Raw genomic sequence first — 22944 nt, 5'->3', positions numbered from 1 at the left:
TTATAAAGCAGCAGGAGGGCGACCGAACGCGTAAGGGTCCTGGTTTTTGTAGTTGAGTGATGGCAATGTTCGCCTAAAGACAAGCATCCAAAAGTTACCCAAATTACGCAAACCAGAAAACCGGACATTCGAGTCCTTCCGCGTATCGAAACGGCCCCTCATACAAGTTCTAACTATGACGTGACGCTGCAATGACATCACAACCAATTCCATCGCTCGAGCTTGGCAGCTTTTGATCGTCGCGTCAGGCAGAGAGCTCGCAGCATTCCGCCGTTCGCGCAACCGGGCTCATAAAAAAACATACCTGTACACACGCCGGGAGGAGGGCTTTAAAAGCTGTTGATATATGCGGGAGGGAGAAGACCGCAGAGATTGAGCTCCCGATCCGACGAGCGAAACCACATCGTCACAGCGGCTCGCGCTGAAAAGTGAACGAGCTTTTATGGTAAAGTTTCAAGGATTGTTTTAACCTCCCCCGGACTGCGTTGGTTTACAAGAGCGGAATGACCGACTTTGCGATGATAAACTGTTGGCTGCTTCTCGGCGCGTGTCTTCTGGCCAGCCAAGGTAACGTGACACAGTAACCTGTGGGTTAATCTTTGCTTTGTCTGCGTGCGCGCATTACTATTGTTATTTTGAACACGTAGACGTCATTTGCATGATGTTTACAGACACTGAAAGCTTAACGTGAAGTCGGCCGTCCCAAGTGGATTGAGACGCAACTATGTATCACGCTCGTGCACGCTGATTTCTACAGCTTACCTGTTTATCTGGCTTATCTTGGACAACTTGAAAGAGCGACTGACCGTAACCTGTATCCCTTGTTTTAGTACGCCATGTTACGCAAGGTGTGGCCTGTCATCAATTTTTGCGTGCGCTCGTGTAATTCTTCTTACACGTTCACTTTAACGTAAACGTCATTATAACAACAGTGCAGAACTATTGCATATTTTTATCTTTGTTTATGATTAATGCAAAGCATGTCCGAGGCACGCAAAGCAACAGGGTATTGGTATTTCTATGTGAGATTTACGATATGTTTTTGATCAGTGTGTCTTTATTAGGTGATGCAAAGATGTCTCCAATATATGCAAGTTGTTACAATGTTTTCAAATTGAATCACTGTAAGATACCATTTCAAGTTACTGTTCTAATCGCTGTTTAAATGGTCACACTGGTCTTGGTGATGGATCTGGACAGTTACGCCCTGGTGGCTTGAGCGGCAGTGATTTGATGGCGCCTGGAGTCTCAGAGGGGCTGTTCTGCTCTGATAAGGAGAGACATGTCTGGGGTTTGCTTACAGGTACACGGATAGGGGAGGGCATCTCGACAAGATGCCAACTGTAAATGATTTCAGATTCCGGGCCGCCCCTGTGCATATATTTCCCATGAAGAAGGAGGGAGCGTCTTGGCCGTTGGATAAATGAGTTTTGGATGGATGAATTGTGGCACCTCAATTAGTCATGCCAAGATTCCAGTGCTGCTCAACTTGCGTGGGCACACTCTGGGGTTCGCCTCGATTAATTTCTTTGTGGGATGAGGCGTTTTACACTTCAGGACCCGCGGTGGGTTATTATCATGTGTGCGAGCTATTCCTTAGACTTTTGGGAACCCATTTATCTTTTCGAGATGTGTCAAAGGGTTGTGTATTGGGCGGTCTTCAGGGATGAGGTGGAGGTTCCTCATAGTTGTCATGGAGACCTCTTTTCAGGGGCATCCATCTTGTTTTGAAAGTCTTGAAGGGAATTTAAAACATTATTGCAAAGTGCTAAATTCAGCTTGGGATCGCCGAAACCCGACAAATGGAAGTAGATGTTCTATATTGACTCCCCCTGGTCCTCCATTACTGTCACAAGCAACAAATGTCAGAGCGGCGGCGTAGAGCAACGAAACCGTGATAATGTAGTTTCCTTGTATTTTTTTGTTTCTTCTCCCCGAACAATAAGCTTCTGTGCCGACAGGTTCCTAAGAACAAAAGACTTCAGTCTCGGCATTGTCCAGAGGAGAGTGTAGAATGAAACTCGCACCTCCACAAGAAAACCTTTCTCTGTCTTCCCCTTTGACACTCACCCACACCCACGTCGAGCATGCGAAGGGGGACTGAAATTGCAAGCTTTTTGAATGAGTGCCCTTTCCCCGCACCCCACCTTTTTCCAGCAGCCATTCAAAGCTCTGTCTCAAGTCTTTGTTCTGCTGGCATTAGTGATTGGTCGCTTATAAGACCCCTCTGTCTCTGTAGCTTCCATTGTTTATGAGTGTCTGAGCATGAGCAAAAGTAGGTTTCTTTTGAATGGCCAGGTTTCATATGATCATACGGGTGCAGACCCCCTTCTTAGTCTCTTTAAAACACTTTTTTTGGGGCTAACTTTTCTCCAAATTCTTCCAGAACGGCTCAGTGCATTGTGCCATGATCATCTGTGAAATTGTTTCAATTCGGAAAGTTCACCCAAAAAGAAAAATGATTTTATTCACCCTCATCTCTTTCAAAACATTATTCAGTGGAACACAAAAGAAGATATTTTGAGAAATGTCCCTGTGGTTTTGTCTCCATATACAGTGGAAGTCAGTGGGGTCCAAGGTTGTTTGGTAAACAACATCCTTCAAAATATCTTCTTTTGTGTTTTGCAGAAGAAAGAAAGTCATAACAGGTTTTGAATGACACGAGGGTAAACAATTGATGTGAAAATTTCCATTTTGGGGTAAAATATCCCATTAGAAAAGTCCTGTTGTATGTGGTTGCTTGTGGATGATGTTCCATTAAAAAAGTTGTTATACTTTCAAGTGTTATTTGCATGTAATGTGAGCATGTTGTGATATACTGAGTGTAGTGAAATGTATCTGTACAGTAATATTCCGATGTTTATATGCCGCACAATGGAGCTGACATGCCCCCCTAAATCTGCAGCTATGCTGTTGTGCAATGTAGATTACATTTAAAATGACGGAAGTTCCAACAAACTCCACGTAGGTGAAAACTGTTTGGTAGGCATAATCTTGTGCGTTGGACTTGAAAATATGCTGCAGTCATAAATAGGCATTCAGATTTTACTGCATAACAGATGGAAAATCTGTTCTGTGTCTCTGTCCGTCTCCCGATTGATCTGTTTGTCTTGCTCGGTGCACCGTATAAGAGATACTCTGTCTTGGTGTCTCTTTGACTCCCCACCTCCCTCTTTTTCTCTTTCGTCCTCTGCTCAGCTTTGAGGTAGTCATACCGTACTGTTAGTGAAGGCCGGAGGTCTCCTGGAGCCAAGCCGCGCCGTCTTATCACCCACCACTGTGCCTGATAAAATGAAGGCTAAAGAGAGGGATTTCTTGTGTGGGCTCGAAGATCAGCCTTTTCCGTGACCCCGGGCTCATTCAAAGGGTTTTTACGATTCTCTTAAAACCTTCGACACTTTCATTTCTATCAGACCTTTCAGAAACAACCTACAGGCATTTGATTACTATTCTCTCTGAGCATTTTCTTTATTCTGGTAGACCATTCTGCTGTGAATTCTGAAATAACCACAATACATAGACACATTTTGTGGATATGTTTAGCTTTTGTAACTATTATACTTCAGAAATTTAGGTTTCTTCTATTGATTTGTACTGACTGAATGTTCAGCGTTCAGCTGACAGTGATGTGTCATCATGCATTGTGATTTGGTCTTTTACTTCGTGCACCCCTTTAAGCATATAGCCGCCTTCCCACTTCAAAGGCTCCGTCGCATTATGTGTTGATTGTCATATACAGCTGACAGCAAACAAGGCGTGACACCTGAGTGTCATGAGAAAAGTCAAAGCACTCTCGATGTAGAATTTCATTTACACAGACTCTTAAAATAACTAAATCTACTTAAAAACTTTATTCGCACATTCAGCTCGCTCCTTTAGAAAATGTGAATCTAGTTATTTATTTCAGATTTACGTTTCTTAAATTGCACTATGGCTGGCCCTTTTATCTTGCATATGCGTTGCTGGTGGATTAAGCACATAAAGTACCCCTTTATTAGCTCTGGAGATGTAACAGTTTTTTTGTGTTTTATTAAAGTGTTAACTCAAACTCTAATGTTTCTTTTAATATATTTTCAGATAAATAGACATGAATGAAACTATTGTTGATGAAGTGAACAGCGTTGGCTACCCTTGATACTGCCCAAAGGAATGCAATGAGTTTGACTTTTGAAACATTTTGACTTTTGATTACATAATGTAGTAGAAAGCAGGTTAGCTTCCTCTTCATCTGACAGATGCAACGTTGGGAGGCGGCGCTGTGCTGCACCGATTCATTTAGATCCTCTTGAGGGAGGAGCTGAAATTGGCTTAATTACCGTCTGATCTTTAGAAGCCAGCTGCTTGATTGACTCCTAGCCCGACGTTGTTAGCGCCGAGGCTGTTAATTGTACCGGCACACATGAAAACGTAATCCACCTTTTTAATAGAAACCTCGCTTCCACCTCAGCAGACCTCCGCCGTGTTAACCTCATTACCAACAATAAATTTCCTGTCATCTCAAAGAAGGCAGGACGGCTTACACGATCTCATTTTCCAGCCTCTGCCTTTTATCTGAGAGATGAGTTTGAAGACCATGTCAATTGTAACTTGTAATTAAACATTGTTGCGTTACACGTGCCGCACTAGCGTTTTGGGTCTTCGCAATATGTTAGCACGGGAGTACATAACAATACTTGAGTCGAATGTTTTCTGGAGAGCTGCTTGAGCGAAGCTTAGAAACAACGAAATAGGCAATTTAAATGCAAAAATTTCCTTTGTTTTTAATATCTCTGAGTCTGTCAGGTGATAATCAGGGTAAACGGAGAAGAAGCTGTTATTCCGAGACCTTAAGAGTAAACAAAACTTAATAGATATAACGTTTATCTCTGGTTTGGGCTTTAAATTGGGTTTGGAGAATTGAAATGACAGGCATGTCTCCAGCCAGAGATTTAAACCCTGAAGAGATTCTTTCCTCCAGTCGCTGCGATCCAAAGCTCCGAGTTGAAGGGTGAAAGGCTAATGCTTCTGGAGCTTTCTACGGTCCTCCAGTCATGGAGATAAAGAAAATGTCTTCTGTGGGGAGTTTTTTTGAATGTTTATTTGGGATGTCTTGTTTTTCGTGTGCGTTTCTGCTCTTTTTAATTCCAACTGACTGGCCTGTTACATGTCTGCAAGAATTGTTGCAATGATAAAAAGCTACAAGACGTTTTGGTAATGGAGCAGAAGTGGTGCGGTGATGAAAACTCTAAAATGGATAACAAAGAGTAAAATCACAAGGATATCCAGCTGTGGCGACACACTCCAGACACATTAAGCGCACTTCAACGTTTTCACAAGGGTACTTTGACCACGTAGGTGTGCGTCTGGAAGTGGACACTTACAAATTTAGAAAATATATATCCGTACGCAGGCACCTGGAGGAAATTTGTATTGCTCAGAGGCTGCTCTTTGCTAGCGCTGGAGATTTGGGCCAGAAACACACGCTACATAAACTGTTGCTTCACCAAATATGATCTGAGAGGAACCCTGACCTGAGAAGACACGCTAATATTGCCTCTTTAGGCCATGAGAACGTAATTCATACATGTATTGCATTATGAATTCTGCTTTGATGCGTTGAGTTGCGCTCGCTTAGCCAGAAGCATTTGTGTTGTGTAGAGTAGCACGCCTCAGATGATTTGGTTTGCGAATAACTTAATGAGAAATATAGTGTTCATACTGAAACTTCTGACTTTTGATTTCATGCTCTGGTGTTTCGTCAAATGAGCACACAAATGAGTCTTCTAGAGTTTTCTCTTCGGATGAGGTCTTTATTTGCTCTCTCAATTTTTATTTGTAAGGACAGATCTCTTTTTCTTTCTACGTGAATGGTATGGCAGAGATTGGCATGATCGTTTTCTCTCAATTTCTTGCATCCGATACCCGTCTCTGTCTGTCACGTAAAACCTCATGTGATGGGTTCAGCGTCAGGTCCGTTGACACTACGCAGGTGATTGCTCTTAGATCCGGACACTGGGATAATTTTGGGATACTGGGATAACACTTGGATAAAATAAAAGTTTTCAGAGTTTGTTTGTACTGTCTTAGCCGAGGCTATTTTCAAGTTCTCTCAGCCTCTCTCTCCCTCTTTCTTTCTATTGCACCATCTCCCAAGACGGTGATTGAGAGAAAAAGAGCAGAGCCACAGGAAATTGACTGTAAGTCAGCCGACAGAGGTTAATTCCTGATTCATTAGAAAGCGTGGTCCGAATCATAAGAAGGATGTTGTATGTGAAAGCCCTTCTCGGGATGGAGAATAAGTCATAGAGTGAAGGTGTTGAATTTGTGTTGAATAAAAGAGGCAGAGCTGAATTTGAATTGACTTGGACGATGAACGCATCACATGCACGGCGTTGGTCACGAAAAAGTGGGTTGTCTGTGTTTTCTGATAGGGTGTCAGTGCCAAATAAAACGCAACTGAAGACAATGCGCAGTCAGGATGGCGAAATGAATAGGATTTTTATTTTTGCAAATGAAAAGAAAAAACTTGACATGTCTATTGCTGATTTCAAAGGCTTGTGTTCCATCAAAAGTATTTTAGCACATCTATCTGTCACTAAATGTTTGCCAAATTACACATCCACAAAGCATACAAAACTATTCAAGGTATAAGAAAAGAGGGCTGTCAAACGATTAATCGCGATTAATCGCATCCAGGATAAAAGTTTTTGTTTACATAATATATGTCTGTGTACTGTGCATATTAATTTTGTATTTATTAACACAAAAACATATTTAGGAAATATTTAGATGTATTTATTTATATTTAACAATAATTGAAATTATAAATAAACATTTATAAGAAAGAATATTGTATATTATATATATTCATGTATGTGTTTATTAATTCAAAATTAACATATGAACACTACACAGACATATATTATGTAAACACAAACTTTTATTCTGGATGCGATTACTCGTTTGACAGCCCTATAAATTACTTTTTTAAATTACATTTTTCATTTCAGTCATGTTAATAATTTTGTATTTTGGGCCGATGCAGTTCATGGATTTGATAATCATACACATTTAAATGGTTTAATATAAAAAAATTAACATTTTAATTAGGGTGGTATTAGATATTGTGTTGGGTTAAATATTGTGCAGTTTAGTCGTGACTTAATGTCTAATGTAAAATCTGGGTCCTGAAGCAAGACCAGTTGAGAACCACTGGCTTGTGAATAATGCTAATACCTGTGTTGGCATTCGACCAGCCTTTTCTTGTGTTATGATCTTACCTGATGGTTTTTTAAAGTAGATCATTCTTATCTTTTATAAGCTGTTACCTGTTCTGCTCTATCACATGATCAGATTAGGGCGGGTATGGAAATGCAATTCCAGGTTAATTCCTGGTTTTGCTTTGTCAATGACAAGTTTCTCCAGAACGTCATCGTGCAAACATCCACATCCTGTTGACTGTTTCTGGGAAGTCATTACTCATGTTTTAACCTGACTTCCATAAAACATAACGCAAGCTCATTATAACATAACATAGCGACCTGTCAGACGTTTCTTTGCATGCTTTTTTCATAGCAAGTTGTTTGATTGACAGCTCAGAGGCTGGCAATGAGCTGTAAAATTGCCTGGATTTACCTGGAATGTAACCCTCGATGTTAAAACCCAACAGTCTGACTGATGAATCACAAAGCTGCATTGCATTAATTGACGAAACCTAACTCGGGCTTGATAGCAAGACAAAGCAAAGTGTTATTTTCAATACCTTTCCCCCCCCAATAAAGCTACGTTGTGGGGTGTTATCAAACACATTTCCTGACAGCTCTACTTGAGAAGGGAATAATGAAGGAAGGCGGGATTTAGGGCTTGTGTGCTTTAGTGCACTTGAGTGGCGGTTTAGCATAAGGGCTGCCATAGGGCACGTCGCAATCATGACACACCCAGAACCATTCTGGAAACAATGATTGTTCAGACGGAGCCTGCCATGAATAACTTGTGCGATTGTTTGTTTTTCTGCTTTTAAGGAGTCTATACAATGGCAGTTTACAGTGAAAGTGAAATCTAAATGAACGTATTGCTCAACACATGTTCTTGCTTTTATTGTAAACGATAGTATGTGGATATATGTACTGTAGATAGATTGATAGATTGTATATACAGAGTGTGTATATATTGATACAAAAACAATCTACACTGGGTACACAAAAAATAAATAAAAAAATGCACAGTATAAGTGAGGTAACAAAGAAGGCTGTATCTACAAAAGTGTGCGTGTGATGTATTAAAGTTTATGTATTAAAGTTTCTTTAGTTTACAATAAATTGAACTTGTTCCACCTGTGAAATGACCTACATATTCCAACCACCTGACATAAAAGAAACACTTCACAATAAAACCAGGAACGTGTATTGATAAAGTAAATAACGAACTTTCGCTTTCATATTGAATCTAGCACACTTTATCTGCTTCAGATATGGCTGTTTTTATAGAGGTGACTGTTGATATTTCAGTCCTGTTAAGTCTTGCTGAGTCTTTGCAGGGGTCCTATGCTTGCACAGAAGCCAGGCTTGTCATGTGGGCATCCTTGGCATGCCATGAAGCTGAGGTAGTCTGGTGCCCTTCCAGATGCCCAGCACTTGCAGGAACGGAAGTGATCGCCAAAGACTCGCTATGCTGGAGCCTTCAGCCTCATGTCTGAGAGGATGAGTCACGCTTTTATAGAGCCGAGGATGTGTGTGTGTGTTTGCAGGAGGTAGCTATATAGATAGATAGATAGATAGATAGATATGTCTGCTATTAAAATACCTGCCCTCAGTAATGGAGATGCTTGCTTTCAAACGAAAACATTGCATTCAATGCGCATAAGAGCTGTGGACTGGTTGGGAATGCAAGCCAGTACGGGTTTTTATTGGCCAATGTTGATGTTCAAAATACAAGACATTTATTTAAATAACATTTTCAGTGTGGTGCTTGCAACGCCATTGTTTTTGGTTGATCCTATAGAACACACATGCTGAGATAACGTGTAGCTTGAATGCACTGTAATTGGCTTTTAGATGAAAGCGTCTGCCGCACGCATGCATAAACATGAGCGTCCTGTATAAATGCATCCGATTATGGATATAAACTGGGTTGTGCGCGTCATGTTGAATGTCTAATAATGTGAAACGTTTAACATCATCTGACACTTTAGGCTGTGAATTTCTTCTGGACGTTTTTAATTATACACGGTATCAGTTGTCCGTGTTTCTTGTTACAGCATTTATTTCTGAGTGTCTGCCTTCTTATTTCAGAGTGTTAATGTGTTTTGTAATCAGTGTGTCTGACGGTGTGTTTGTGTGTGTGGGTGGGTTGATGCCCTCGGCTCAATACAGGTTACCCCTCTCAGTCACACATTCCATTACCATATATGGGCAACGGAGCAAGACCAAGCAATTACTGTAGACCACGGTGCTCTTTCAATGGAACCTCCTCCCTCTCTCCATCTCTCGCTCTCGCCCTCTTTTTCTTTCTCCCTGTCTGTTTTTTTCATTTGTCTGTCACTCTTTAAGAACTTAGTACTTGAGCCCTCTCTCTCACTCACTCCCTGTCTCTCCTCACTGTTTCTTTCTTTCTCCTTCACTCATAAATGACCCCTTTACTTTTTTATTTCCTTCTCAGTTTCTTGCTCCAGGGCTTGTCTGCTTGCGAATTCATATACTTTGTATACCTCCAAAGTTTGTGCAAAAGTTCGTGTATATTCATGTATGTTTTTTGGCCTTTATCACTTCATCGGCAGGATAGTGAGGAGAGGGGTCAAGGAGACTGTAAAGGATCACAAGTCGGGTTTAATCAGATGGCAGATAACTTGAGACTTTCTCATCAAATCCATCCAAGACCAATTTCACTGGCTTACTCTTTCCCCATCAGTTTTATTGTTCTTAATTGTTTCTGGATGTAAGCAATTGTTTTATTTGTGTTAATGTAAGGGGAATAATCTTGGACTTAGATTTTACTTTTTGTGCTTAAATGAGACATGCTTGAGAGAAGTCTCTAAATCCTATTGAAATCAAGCTGGCTGCGATATGCAATGTGTCGATATTTTTTTTAATGCGTAGCTTGTCCGTGAAGCACGGCTCTGGGATCAGTAGGAAATGCTGCTCGATCTAAAAGCAGTGCGAGTTTGAGTCGCTTATAATGTGCATTTGAAAAAGCAACACCCGTCAAACATGATCATTATAAATATACTTTATTATCATCAAAATACCTGATGAGGCTTGAGTAACAGTGATAAAAAGATGTCCATAGGCATTTCCTAGATTCTAGAACGTGTTATTATCGTCTTCTTCTGCAGTGCGTATTTGGAGTTTCCGCACGAGAGCGCCCTCTGGCTTTCGGATGCAGCAGCATTTTCCCGTACTTCACTCAAAAGCTGTGCATAAATCACGTGATATTTATCATATAAGGGCTCGACATTAGGGCTCGACAGCCCTAATTGTTATGTATTTTACAACCCACTTGTAGGTCCAAAATGAGTTGCGATACATTCACAATGTTTATTTCTAGCAGCTCATTCATTGGGAGTCGAACCTATGAGCTTTTCATTGCTATGGTACAAATGCAAATCAAAATGCAGTCTCCGTCCTGTTCAGTTTCCAAAACACGTCACGCAGACGTTCCGTTGGGTCCCGGAGACCCGGGCCAAGGGTTTCTGTGCATGTCTGTTAAAGAAATTCCTTTTAGGCCTTTACCAGCCACTCTGTTGACGCTCTTCTTATCAAACGCTTTCCTTCGCCTTGATGCCATTTCCTCGCCGCGTTCGCTCATGGATTGGTTCCGATTTAAAGTGTTTTCTCTGCTGAGATTCAGAACAATGGAAGGTTTTAATGCATCAGCCCGCTAGAAACAAAACATAAATGGCCTTGTCAGGCAAAAAAACATATCTCGGTTCTTTCGGTGTAAAAAGGGCTTAGCAGAATGATTACCTGTGAAAGCTAAATTGGCTTTCTGCCCCCTGTCTTCCACAGCCACCCATTCAGTTTCCCTCACACTTGTTTTCTCCGTCTCTCTCCCTCGCTTCTCTTTAACTCTGTTTCTTTTATACGTTGTAACACACAAAATCTGTAGGTACTGGAGAAGCGCTCTCCTCTCGCTCTTTTGTTTTTCTGTCTCGTTTAAGTGCATTGAGAAGGTCAAGACTGTGTGTCTATTTCAGCCCTTATCTTTGTCAATGACCTCCTTCCAGTCAAGCCGAGATGCCATTCTTTGATGTCTGACAGACTGACTAGACCTCACTTCCTCCTCTTCGTCTGTTTTCATTTTCCTTTGTCGTCTTAATCTTTTTTCTGCCTATTTATTTCTTAATAGAGACACACAGGGGTATTGTCTGGATGGAGGTACACCAGAAAGCTATAACTGAACTATAAAGAACTTTCTAGAATGGGGGTAGGGGAATTATGGCTCTTTGGCCCAGGGCCGAGAAGGCTCACATACTCTTATGTTTTGACCTTTCTTAACGGATTAAAAGAAAACAAGGGTTTACGCATTATTGTGTGCTTACGTGTACAAGTGTAAAGGCCTGATAACTACATTTGCGTCCACACCAATAGACAAAAGGTTTATTAAAAGCTTAATAAAAGGTAAATTTTTACATGTTCAATGCTGCCTTATTCTCCCTTATAGCTTAAAAAGTTGCTCTAAAAGTGATTCCAGCCATATTGTTCCTCTGTATTGTTATTGTAATAGTTGTGGTGTGGTGTGGACTATTATTCTCATAATTTTGGGAAGATTTTTAAATCTTTATCCTTATTTGTCTTGTTAACACTAACTATAAAGTAACAATATGTCATTTATTCACCCTCATGGTGTTTCTAAACTTGTATATGACTCTTCCTTCTGTTGAACACAAAAGAAGATATTTTGAGAAATGCCTCGGTGGTTTTGGGTCCGTACAATAGAAGTCAATGGGGGCCAATGGTTACTCGCGTTCTTCAAAATCTTTCGTGTTCTGCAGAAGAAAGTCACACAGATTTGGAATGACACAAGGGTGAATAAATGAATTATTGGGTGACCTCTCCGTCTCACTTGTCATACATTTCAAACCTTAATTTACGTCTCTGTTTATTGTAAAACAATGTTTTTTATTTAACCAATAGCGCCATTTGAACAATTTGCTAGTATAGTTCTAATCTAGTTAGTGCGACACATTTTCATCATTTTATTACCAGACTATGCAAATATTATAAACTATTATAGCGCGAGATAACAAACCTCTCTATCTCTCTCCCCCTTCTGTTCTGGATATACACTCCTAATCTGTCATTCCCAGACGCTTGTGCCCGGCTCAGCAGACATCATTGGAAAAACTGTCAGTGGAAGACATGTTTATTCTCTCTTTCTCTCTGTCGCTCTTACGGTCTTTCAGAAGCTTTTCAGTACTTCCCCCGAGGTGCTTTCTGCCATCTCTTCATTTGTATATTTTTTGCTTATGTATGTGTTTTCCCTCACTGCGAGCCGCTTCTGTGTGTTTATCCGGATTGAGTGCGTCTGTGTGTGTGTGTTTGAGGCGGGAATGAAATTATTTGAGAATAAGCAGACGGACCAGTAGTGCAGGTATCTAATATCTTTTGTCTGTCAGCTCCGCTCGCGCTCACGCCAGGCAAAGTGCCAGATGTTGCGACGTGGTTGCATATAATATCAATTAGCGCATAGGTTTTCCTTTATTTAGCTATATCACTCATTTATTCGGCTTTATGGGTTTGTGCGTAGGTGTTGACCGCACCGTGCCTGTTTCTGAGTAATTAACTCTTAATTTGTGTGCATGCACGCTTCATCAGGTTCTCGGGTTTAAAGAACACACGGGTCTGTTCACGCTGCCGTGTATGTTTGAGTCTTTCTCGACTTCAGTTGACAGTTCCCATATTGCAACAGAACCGGCCTTTACCAAATGTGTCAGTCCGTCTCCCGCCGAGCGCTCTGACAGGTTATCCACTTCTCTATCAATCTCCTGCAACATGCGCTACTAACCGACTGAAACGCAAACCCCTGTCTGTCTGTGTCTGTCTTTCTGTCTGTCTGGCTCTTCAGATGAGCAATATCTATCTTCCCAGAAAAAAGCATGATGTCTCTCTGTGGGGTAGCTTTATTAAGCCATTACACGGGAACTTGGCAGGTACTTTGTTTCTATCAAAACAACAGGTTAGCAGTGTAAAGCATTCCCTTTCTTGTGTTTATTCCTCTCCCTCATCTCTTACGTGCAATATTTGAAAATTTAATGCTCCTAATAGCGGATAATGGTGGACTGTTGCGTTACAGCAAGTTCATGAATGTCAAATCAGATTCGAGTCGTCGCTTTGTTTTCTGTATTGTACTGTATTGTAATGTGAGACTGACATCGAGGGCTAATAGCGTGATTGATTTTGCTCGTAAGATAATTTACTATGTCTCTATAGTATCTCAGATTGCATACTCCAAAACTGGCACTTCTTTAGAAAAGCAAGAAAAATGACTTTCCCTTAAACATCTATCCGAATCCAACCGTTCTGGGGTTTGTTGGAATGTCTGTGAACCCTTTAACGTGGACACATTCATTTGTCAGAACTGTATTTCTTGGCAAATTTCGTCACATTTTCACTATAAAATAGTCATTAGCACTGACATGGTGGCTGTGTCGGTTTCATTTCTTGCTCGGTTTAACCAATGTGAATGAAAAATTTGATTGGGGCGTTTGGGAGAGGATTTAAGATTTCCATTACAGATCTCATAATGTGCATTTGGCGAGCTGACGGCATGAGCTAGTTACTATTAGAGCTGAGCGTTAAGTATTCTACACCACCTCTCAGCTGTTTGTTTAAAGCCTCTTTGCTGTACTTGCGTTTGATGTATGCCAGCGTATGAATGCGTTTGTTATGCCTTATTTCACCCTAATGGTGCTCGGCTAGTGTTCAGCCCCGGGACCTGTGAACATCACTTAGAATGAATCTGTGTTTCGACTGATCTGAGAACTTAATGTCTGCATACCGTTTCCAAAACAAACCTGCTGTACCGTGGTCTGTGTTTTGATTTAATTCATTGTCTCAATGATATTCTGCTCTGTGTTTGATTTAAGTGAAGTAAATGCGTGATTAGAATGAATGGCAATCGCTTCGCATACACTCTTGAAAATTAAGGTGCTTAAAGCAACAACGAGCAGTTTTGGTGTCTGGTTACCCCATGTGGTTGATAAGCGCAATTGTCTGATACGTGTCGTAAATACTGTTGCAAAGTTTCCCCGCTGTCAGCTCAAAACACGTGCTGATGTAACCGGCGTACCCAGATACGTCGTTTTGAAACTATGTCCACCGATCAGGTAAAGTAGCCCGTGTTACCATGTGTTCTTCATCTCATATCATTACAAAGTTTTAAGTATTGTTACTCCATAATTTACTACTATAATGACAACAAATAACAGTATACTAGTTTTTTTGCGTGCATACGTTAGTTGTTCTCGTGTATGTAGCTCGCGTATGTAGCATTGTTTGCATATGTAGAAAAATGTACATATAACACTTACAAATCCAGTAGCAGGACCGCTAGGTCTACATCAGTTTTGCAAGCAGTTGCCTCTTTCAGCTCTTTCACCGAGTCCGATATTGATTTGTGATCGGGCTAGTGTCCGATCACTCTTTCTTTTCTTCGCTTCCTCCGACAAAACCCTCGTTGGTGCCATGGTGATGGTTTGGAGACTTGCGTTGAAATAGATGGTCTCGTCTTATTGTTAGATGTTGGCTAACTTCACCCAGGCTGTGAGTAAAACGTGACGTATGCCGTAAAGCAGGTGATGGGCGGGGCTTGGGATCCTACCCGCAAACCAAAGGTACAAGTGTGATTTCAGCCGATAGAGGGCTGCTTAGGTGGAAGCGGCAGTAAAATTCGTCCAGTTAAGAGTTATCCTTCCACTAAAATAATTTTAGAGAGATTATTTTAAGGTCGAAAAACAGCTCGTTGTTGCTTTAAAAGGTTTTTCACAGCGATGCCATAGAATACCCATTTTTGGTTCCACAAAGAACCATTCAGTCAAAGGTTCTTTAAAGAACCATCTCTTTCTTACCTTTTCATAATCTGAAGAATCTTTTATTGCCACAAAGAACCTTTGTTTCTTCGGATGTTAAAGGTTCTTTATGGAACCATTTAGACAAAAAAAGGTTCTTCTATGGCATCAAAGAATGTTTTGAAGCACATTTATTTTTAAGTGTATGTGATATGTATTGAATAATGTTATTTTAGTTGAACCAGCTGGTTTTAGTTGTCAGCCCATAGCAGAGTTGTCCAAATCGACTGTGATGAAAATGCAAGACGCAGTTTGACATGAGGCACCTGTTGACGGAAAAGCACCATGGGTGCGAAAGTGTGCGTTTGCTCTGTGGTTTGGTGGCTCGGATGCATCATCTATTAAAGGCAAAAGAGAGCACGTAATTCAGGGACAACAACTTAACCTTTCACTCTTTGATCTGTTTGAATGTGTGCACGTGTGTACGTTTCAGATGGCCGAGCATGATACGCTTTCCTCTGAGGGCCCGCTGACATTTCAATTCAACGTCCGTTCAATCCAGCTGTCGGCAGAACTGAAGTCATTAGCAGCTGCCCACCCAGAGTTGACTAAATGTACACACATGCGAACAATCATCAACTGATAAGACTTCCCCTCCGGCTACACGCACAAAGAAGACAGATGTTGTGAAATTTGCATTCTACAAACCCCTCTCGCTTACTACTTTGCTTGCGTTTTTCCCTCTCGCTTATAACTGGCACGCTCTTTTGTGTGCCTATTTCTTTTTAATCATCTCCGATTCTCATCCTCCCACATGCTTCCACTCGTTCCTCATCCTTTCTCTTTCCCTCTGGTGCCAAGTCATGGTAATGCTTCTAAAGGAAGTGGTTTTAAAGTTAATGTAGGAGCACGGAGCTTCGCCACAGCAGCGTGAGGCCGCGGGGCTGGGCAGAGGTCAGCACGGGTCATTTAAGAGTCTTTGATAAATATGGAACAGCGACCCTGAAGAGGTTAGAGGAGTTATTGGGTGTTTTGGAGCGTATCCACAATGTATTGGGCAGTAGCCAGTAGGGTTGTGGATATTGGTCATTTCCTTTGCTCAGATATTTGATAGATAAAGAGTAGGACGATGGGGTAATGGAGTTCTGTCTCTGTCTTTTTTTTTTTAGTTTATACACATACATTAGTTGAATCACATCTTTTATGGCATTTTTGGGATGGTTTGGCAAGGATAAAAATCACTATAGTTATCATAAAATTTAACTCAACGTAAAAAATGTTTTTTTTTAGCTGAGATGCTACATTCAGACATGTTTTTATGTCTTTCTTGATCGGTCATTGCTGTTATTTCTGAGTAAGGTCCTCATGGCCATCCCTAATAGAAAGATATTTGGAAGAATGCTTGTAACCAAACAGTTCTTGGCCACCATTGGCTACCACAGTAGGAAAAATGACAATTTATTAAACAAAGAGATTTATACAGATTTGGAACAACTCGAGGGTGAGTAAACGATGACAGCATTTTCATTTTGGGGTGAACTGTCCCTTTAAGTCAGATTGAAAAAGACAACCCAAGTCATGTTTGTACAGCCAAACACCTCTTGCTGGTTTGCTTGTTTTATTTGGTGTCTCATCATGTCTGCTTTCTAACCTGCGTCTGAAGGGCACTCGACTAGGCTGACACACAAACTAACACCTGCAAACCGGCTAGGTTGGTTAAAGCTGCTTCATACAAAATTAAATTGCATAATGCTACATGAATGTTAACAGTAAACAAACCGTCACGATACAAAACCCACAAAAGACAGGCAGATAAATTGAATTAACACTTGCATTAACTGACAAGGCTGTCTATTATACAAACACATCACATAAAGAGCTACTGGCATACGTCCTGAGAAACCCAAAGCTTTATGGAATCTTTTCAAAGTATGTTTAAAACATTTTGGTGGTACACATGAAAACTTTGCAGGAGTAACATTTCTGGAAGCAAGAGTTAGGACCAGTAAAGAGACCAGTAAGCGTCTGTAGATATATGTGCTGGGTGATGAGAGCTTATCAACAGAGGAGCAGAAGAGAGACGATAACAGAGCTTTTAGAAGCATAGCTTAGCTTATCTGTAGTGTTTAGCGTGACTAGTCTTCTGGGCTTTAGCCACTGTCTGCACGGCCTGGCCACAAATATCTTGTGTTGCACGCTGAACCCGTGTTCCTTTTCTTTCAGAAAGGGCACCATGCCGCGGTTTTTGGCCTCCACACAGAGACACCCATACACACTATTACCCTAAGTGGGCCTCATGATTCTGCCGCAAGCCTGTTTGTAATTTGTTCGGTGTGCTTGTGTGTGTACAGTGTGTAGTCGTGTTTTTGGGGGACGGAGGGTAGTGGGAAGGGGGATTGGAAGAGAAGAGGGAGCAATTCTGGTTATATGCATGTTTGGAGTCCAGGAAATTGTAATTTCCCCTCATGAGCGCTCTTCCTCCATCACTCCACTTTCCCGCTCATTCTTGCGTGGCTTTTCTCATGTGGGTGACTCAAAACCACTTTCAACAGAAGCAGATGAAATGCATGAAGAGGAAACATTCATCTGCTGTGCTTTTTGAAAAAGTTCATTTATTTGCCCGTATCTCTTTCTCTCTATCATTTCCCCACCGAGTGTAAAGAGGTTTTGTCAGCAACTCATTACTTTTATTTACAACCTTCCAGACTCGTAGCCTAGCTTTATCATTCTTTCACTTTCTGCTCTTTTCACATGATCATTCTTTCGCTTTTCATCTTTGCTCCCATCTTTAGTTTCTTTGGCTATCTTTCTTTCTTTCTTTCTTTCTTTCTTTCTTTCTTTCTTTCTTTCTTTCTTTCTTTCTTTCTTTCTTTCTTTCGTTCGTTCGTTCGTTCGTTCGTTCGTTCGTTCGTTCGTTCGTTCGTTCGTTCGTTCGTTCGTTCGTTCGTTCGTTCGTTCGTTCGTTCGTTCGTTCTTTGTTTTGTTCTGCACATTTTTTATCCTTTTTCTTGGTTCATTTTTTCCCCTTTCACGCATTATATTTGTTAGTGTATACGTTCTTCCTTTGATCCTTTGTACGCTTTTGTATATCTTTGTTGTTTTCCTTTCTTTGCTTTCCTTTCATCTCTCTCTCTCTCTTTCGTTCTTCCACCAGCTGTTTTGTATGTAGTGAGAATTTGAGAAAAAGAGACACCTATCTCCTGAGCTAATCTGTGACATGAAGAGTGTGAGGATGGTTAGTTGTGTGTGTGTGTGTGTGTGCGATGCCAGGCATGATTAGAGCTGTAACACTCCCCGATTAAACACACATTTTAATAGACACTGCCTCAGGAACGAGAACATGCGCGGCTGAGAGAAGTAAGAAGAGAGAGAATGTCAAAACCATGTGCTTTCATCTCCAGAGCTTGCATAAGATATTCATACACAACCTCTATCATATACACATGGCCCCTGTGTGCTCTCGAAACCGCTTCAATGCTTTGTTTCTTGCACTTTCACCTTTTTTTGTACACGTACTGTAGGATTTGTGGATTTGGCTTTCTCATGTCTCTCTGTATTTCTATACTTTTTCTCAGTACATCTCTATTTCGTCCCATCTGAAATTGTCTCCTCTGTGTCTTTGTCCATCTGTATTCTCAGCGCCGCCATCCGTTCCTCTAATTTCTCCACCTCTATCATTTTCTCATCTCAATTCACTCTGCCCTCTCCTTTCTTTATCGCCTCTTTCCTCCCAGTCCCTGCCCTGTTCTTGTACTCTATCTGTCATTTCGCCCGCTGCGTAAATGGTTTCCTATTTCCACATCCAACAAGCCCCTCCGCTATTCCTTCTTTCACCATCATATTTGTGTTCTCCGCACAAACTACATCTCTCTCTCTATTTTCTCAGCGGTGTTACTTAGGGCTGCCCATACCAGGTTGAAGTGCCCTACTTTCTCTAGCCCCCTTTCCCGCTCCCCTCCCTGTGTTGATTTATTCACATGCCGAGAGGAGAGATGGACCGATAGAGATCGGCCAAGATTGAAGCGGAAGGGAGGCAAGGAAAGGGGGCCTGGATCTGACGTTCATGTTAAACTGAGGTTGGCAGGGTAATCAAAGGGTTAACAGATTAACCATCAACTACAGGTTTAGCCAAGAGTCGCCTGTGGCAAAACATCTGTATTTTGGCAAAGAGTGCAACTGGGTTTGCATTTGAATCCGAACACTTGTAACAGGCAGTAAAAGTGTGTACCTCGCTTAAGGCGGTAGCAAATTGTTGTTTGCAAATGCCTGCAAATTTTGAATTAATTTTATCTGGTAAAATTTAGCAAAAAAAACAATGCAGATAAATCTCTTTTACGCCATTTTATGTTATAAATATGAATAATATTAAATAATATATTATTAAAAGTTCGTTTTCTACATTTTTACTGTCACACCATAGAACACATGTACGGTATTTTTGTCAACAACCCATTTATACATTTACCAACTGCTGTGACAGCTTTGACTGTCACATTTATGCCCAAAACACGTTTACTGATGCACACTATCCAGTTACCTTTGATGCCATTTCCATAGTACTACGTTTTGTGATGCTATAATCCTAATCTAGCGTACTATGTAGGACAGATCGTATCTGAATGCGAGGTGCAGCACGTATCCATAGGCAAGTAGTGTCCAAAAGATTATGCATGGATCTAAAATCAGATCTGGCTGAGGTCTGGTCTCCATCTGTTGGTATTTCATAGCTTCGAATCGATTTCAGCACAGCATTGGAATAGAGACACAGCATGTTTATGCTGGAATTAACGTCTTGCTTCTCTTAATAGAAACAACAGCGTGGGGTTGTAATAGCCGAGCTGTTTTGGTGACCCCGACTGCACCAGTAATGTGCTTCTAAATGACACTGATGGCCAGCGACACGGCGAGTATCAACAGTAGATCATACAGCAGAGGATGTCACGAACCCAGTTTGAGCGTGCCAGAGCGCTCATTGATCGAAAAGACGTATACGCGGATGTAGTCGCGCGCTGGAGACGATCCAGGACCTCAGCGGTTTGATGACTCCATTACATTACGGGCCACAGTTATAAGACTTTATTAGACTGGATTTGTACTCCGGGGAGTTTTAGTGGAACCAGTCTTGCGCATGGTCCGTGTGCAGATGACAGCCTGCAAGGAGTTGCCTAATTAATTAGCTCAGTGAAAAGAGCCGGATAAGTGTGGCTTTTTTATTCGTCTGTGCAGTCGTGCAGTAACCCATAGATAACTACTGAACTACATTTTAACCGATACAAATTCGCTTTTAGTTGCAGAATTAAGCAGCGATTGAAGATCGGCAGCAAAGTCCGTCTCCAGGCAGTTTTATTACGTAATTCAAACAAGACGTGAATGGGAATACTGCTATTTATACAATCACAAGCTAAAATCCCAGTTAAACGACATATATAAAAGCAACATTTAAAAATGACGTTAACAGTACTGTTTGTTTCCTGTGGCTCAGTGGTTAGAGCATGAAGTTAGCAAAGCAAGGTCATGGGTTCGATCCCAGGGATTGCACATACTTAAAAAAACAAATGTATAGTATTATGCAATGCAAGCAGTGTTGGGTGTAACTAGTTACTAAGTAATTAGTTACTGTAATTTCATTACTTTTCCCTTGAAAAAGTAAAGTAAGGGATTACTCTTATTTTTTTCTGTAATTTAATTACAGTTACTTTTGATGTAATTAAACTAAATACTTTGTGTAATATGTGTGTGTGCAGAAGAGGAATTTACATCAAAATTCAAAGTCTAACTTTAAAATCCGTGCTTTAATGTATAATTCTCACATTTGTAATTAATAATACTACTTTATGTAGTTTTATATTATTTATTTGAATGAATTAAAAGAGCCGTTTCAAGTCTATCCTTGAATCACTTAACTCATCAAGGTTGATGTAGGATATAGAAGTAATTAGTAATAAGTAATTAAATACTTTTTGAAGAGAGTAACTTGTACAGTAATCTAATTACATTATCGAATGTGTAATTAGTAACTAGTAATTAATTACTTTTTCAGAGTAACTTACCCAACACTGAATGCAAGTCGCTTTGGATAAAAGCGTCTGCCAAATGTGTAAATGTAAATGCACAAAGCTTCGCTTGGGCGGCCATATTGAGCGTTGCGTTCCTCCCCATTCATTTCAATGGCAGTGATGAGTCTTGTTAATATTAATATCCTTGTCGGGTGACAGAGAAAGAGTCAAATAACTCGTTTTGGGTTTAATTACACACAGGTGCGAGAAAAAAGTTAAGAGGAGAAAAGTATTTTTGTTAAATCTAAAGCTTGAAAATGCTATACTGAAATGGAAAAGTAAGAAAGCGACGGGAAGGATATGTGTACTATAGAGGACAGACTATTAAATGGAAGCTGAGAGAAGATTGAGCAAGACCCAGATGGTGAAGAGGGTGATCAGGAAATGCTAGAAAAGGAGGTATAATATGAAAAAAGGACTCAAGTGAGAGAAAGAGTGAAAGCTCAATTGAGGGAGAAGTCTAGGCGGCACTTAGACTCGAACGAGAAAAAGAGAAGAAAAAAGTGTGGGGGTAACCTCATTATACGTGTAGGATTCTAAAAACAGGAAAACGGAGTGCGAGTCTGACAGTGAAGGTGTCTGTAAAGCTCGCTAATGAGCTGACGGGACGCGAGCCTGTGCGAGAGCAGATCAGAGATGGCGCGGAGGTGATGATGAAGATTAGGGAGGCCTGGCGCCGGAGTTTCCCACTGGAAAGAAGCTGCCGTGGGAGATGGATGAGGCACGGATCCACCAAATTAAACTCTGCACCTGCGAGCAAACTGACACCCGATCACGGACTCGGTTGGATCAATGGCTCTCCCCATCAGAGCGTGTTCCTCAGTCTCTGATCTCAGCCAGAAGCAGAGCTAGACTGTTATTCGTGCCGTGACTTTAGAGCTCATCGTGGACCACTGTGTCTCGGTGTGTGACTGTAATGTGGATGCTGTGCGCTGCTTTGTTCCGAAGCTGGTTTAAGTGATTTTGAAGGAATGTAAGAATCTGCCCGCACAGAATGGTAGATCTTACAAGTTGTATGGTTACTTCTCGCAGCAGATTCCTTTTAGAAAATGTTAGTTTAGCTGCAGGAAACCTAAAGAAAAGTTTTAACTTGTGCTTTTCTTTGAAGGTGGAGATGCGTTTGTAGTTTGTTTTTGTAAGCATGCTAAAGAGTAGGAATAGTTTCGCAAGATGTGTGAGCTCTCCACCCATCGTGTTATTCTAAGGCAGAATAAAAAAGAAAGGCCCGATGCACTGGGGCTGTCACAGTATCAGATTTTCATTTCTTTATTTTCATGGCCATTAGAATTCAGGGTAACAATATTATTATCATAAATATTAATATTATCACAGATTTTAGTGAAATAATAAAAAATTATATCAGTCAAATTTATTTTTAGTTTTAATAATTTAGCATTTTCTTTTTTGGCAAATGAATTAGTCAATTTTTTTGTAATTTTTTTTGTAAATTTTTATTTTTTATATTTTTATTATATTTTATAATGAAAAAATCAGAGTTTCATTGCTATATTTTCACGGCCATTAGAATTCAGGGCAACAATATTATCACAGATTTTATTGAAATAATAAAAAATGATATCAGTCAAATTTATTTTTAATTTGAATAATTTAGCATTTTCGTTTTTGGCAAATGAATTTTTTTTGGCAATTTTTATTTTATTTTTATTTTTTATATTTTTATTATAATTTATAATGAAAAAAATCTTTCTAATTGTATAATAATGTTTAAATCTACAACGTTTTTAATAGCATAAGTGTATAATGTATAATACATTTTGAATTTATAATAATGGAGTCCACACCACAACTGTAACAATAATATCACTGTCATTTTTTTCCCAGACTGATAAAACATTCACAATCAAAATCCATTCAAATTGACTTTGAATAAACAAAACATTATTG

The 22944-nt window shown here is 40.4% G+C and overlaps 1 protein-coding gene across 2 annotated transcripts in view; it reads left to right on the top strand.

Moving 5' to 3' along the window:
* The first annotated feature begins 204 nt into the window (after positions 1 to 204).
* pvrl2l (PVR cell adhesion molecule related 2 like) overlaps positions 205 to 22944 on the top strand; it is a 100797-nt gene continuing 78057 nt past the window's right edge. Inside the window, exon 1 of one of the 2 annotated variants that reach the window (XM_057353967.1) lies at positions 205 to 567. In XM_057353967.1, coding sequence (XP_057209950.1) covers positions 504 to 567 — 64 coding nt within the window. In that variant the 5' untranslated portion in view covers positions 205 to 503. The remainder of the gene's footprint in view (positions 568 to 22944) is intronic. The other variant, XM_057353968.1, reaches the window with a different exon arrangement.

Source organism: Triplophysa rosa, linkage group LG16 (assembly GCF_024868665.1).
Source record: "Triplophysa rosa linkage group LG16, Trosa_1v2, whole genome shotgun sequence".
Taxonomy (NCBI): Eukaryota; Metazoa; Chordata; class Actinopteri; order Cypriniformes; family Nemacheilidae; genus Triplophysa; species Triplophysa rosa.
This window is presented reverse-complemented; position numbering and strand designations above follow the sequence as displayed.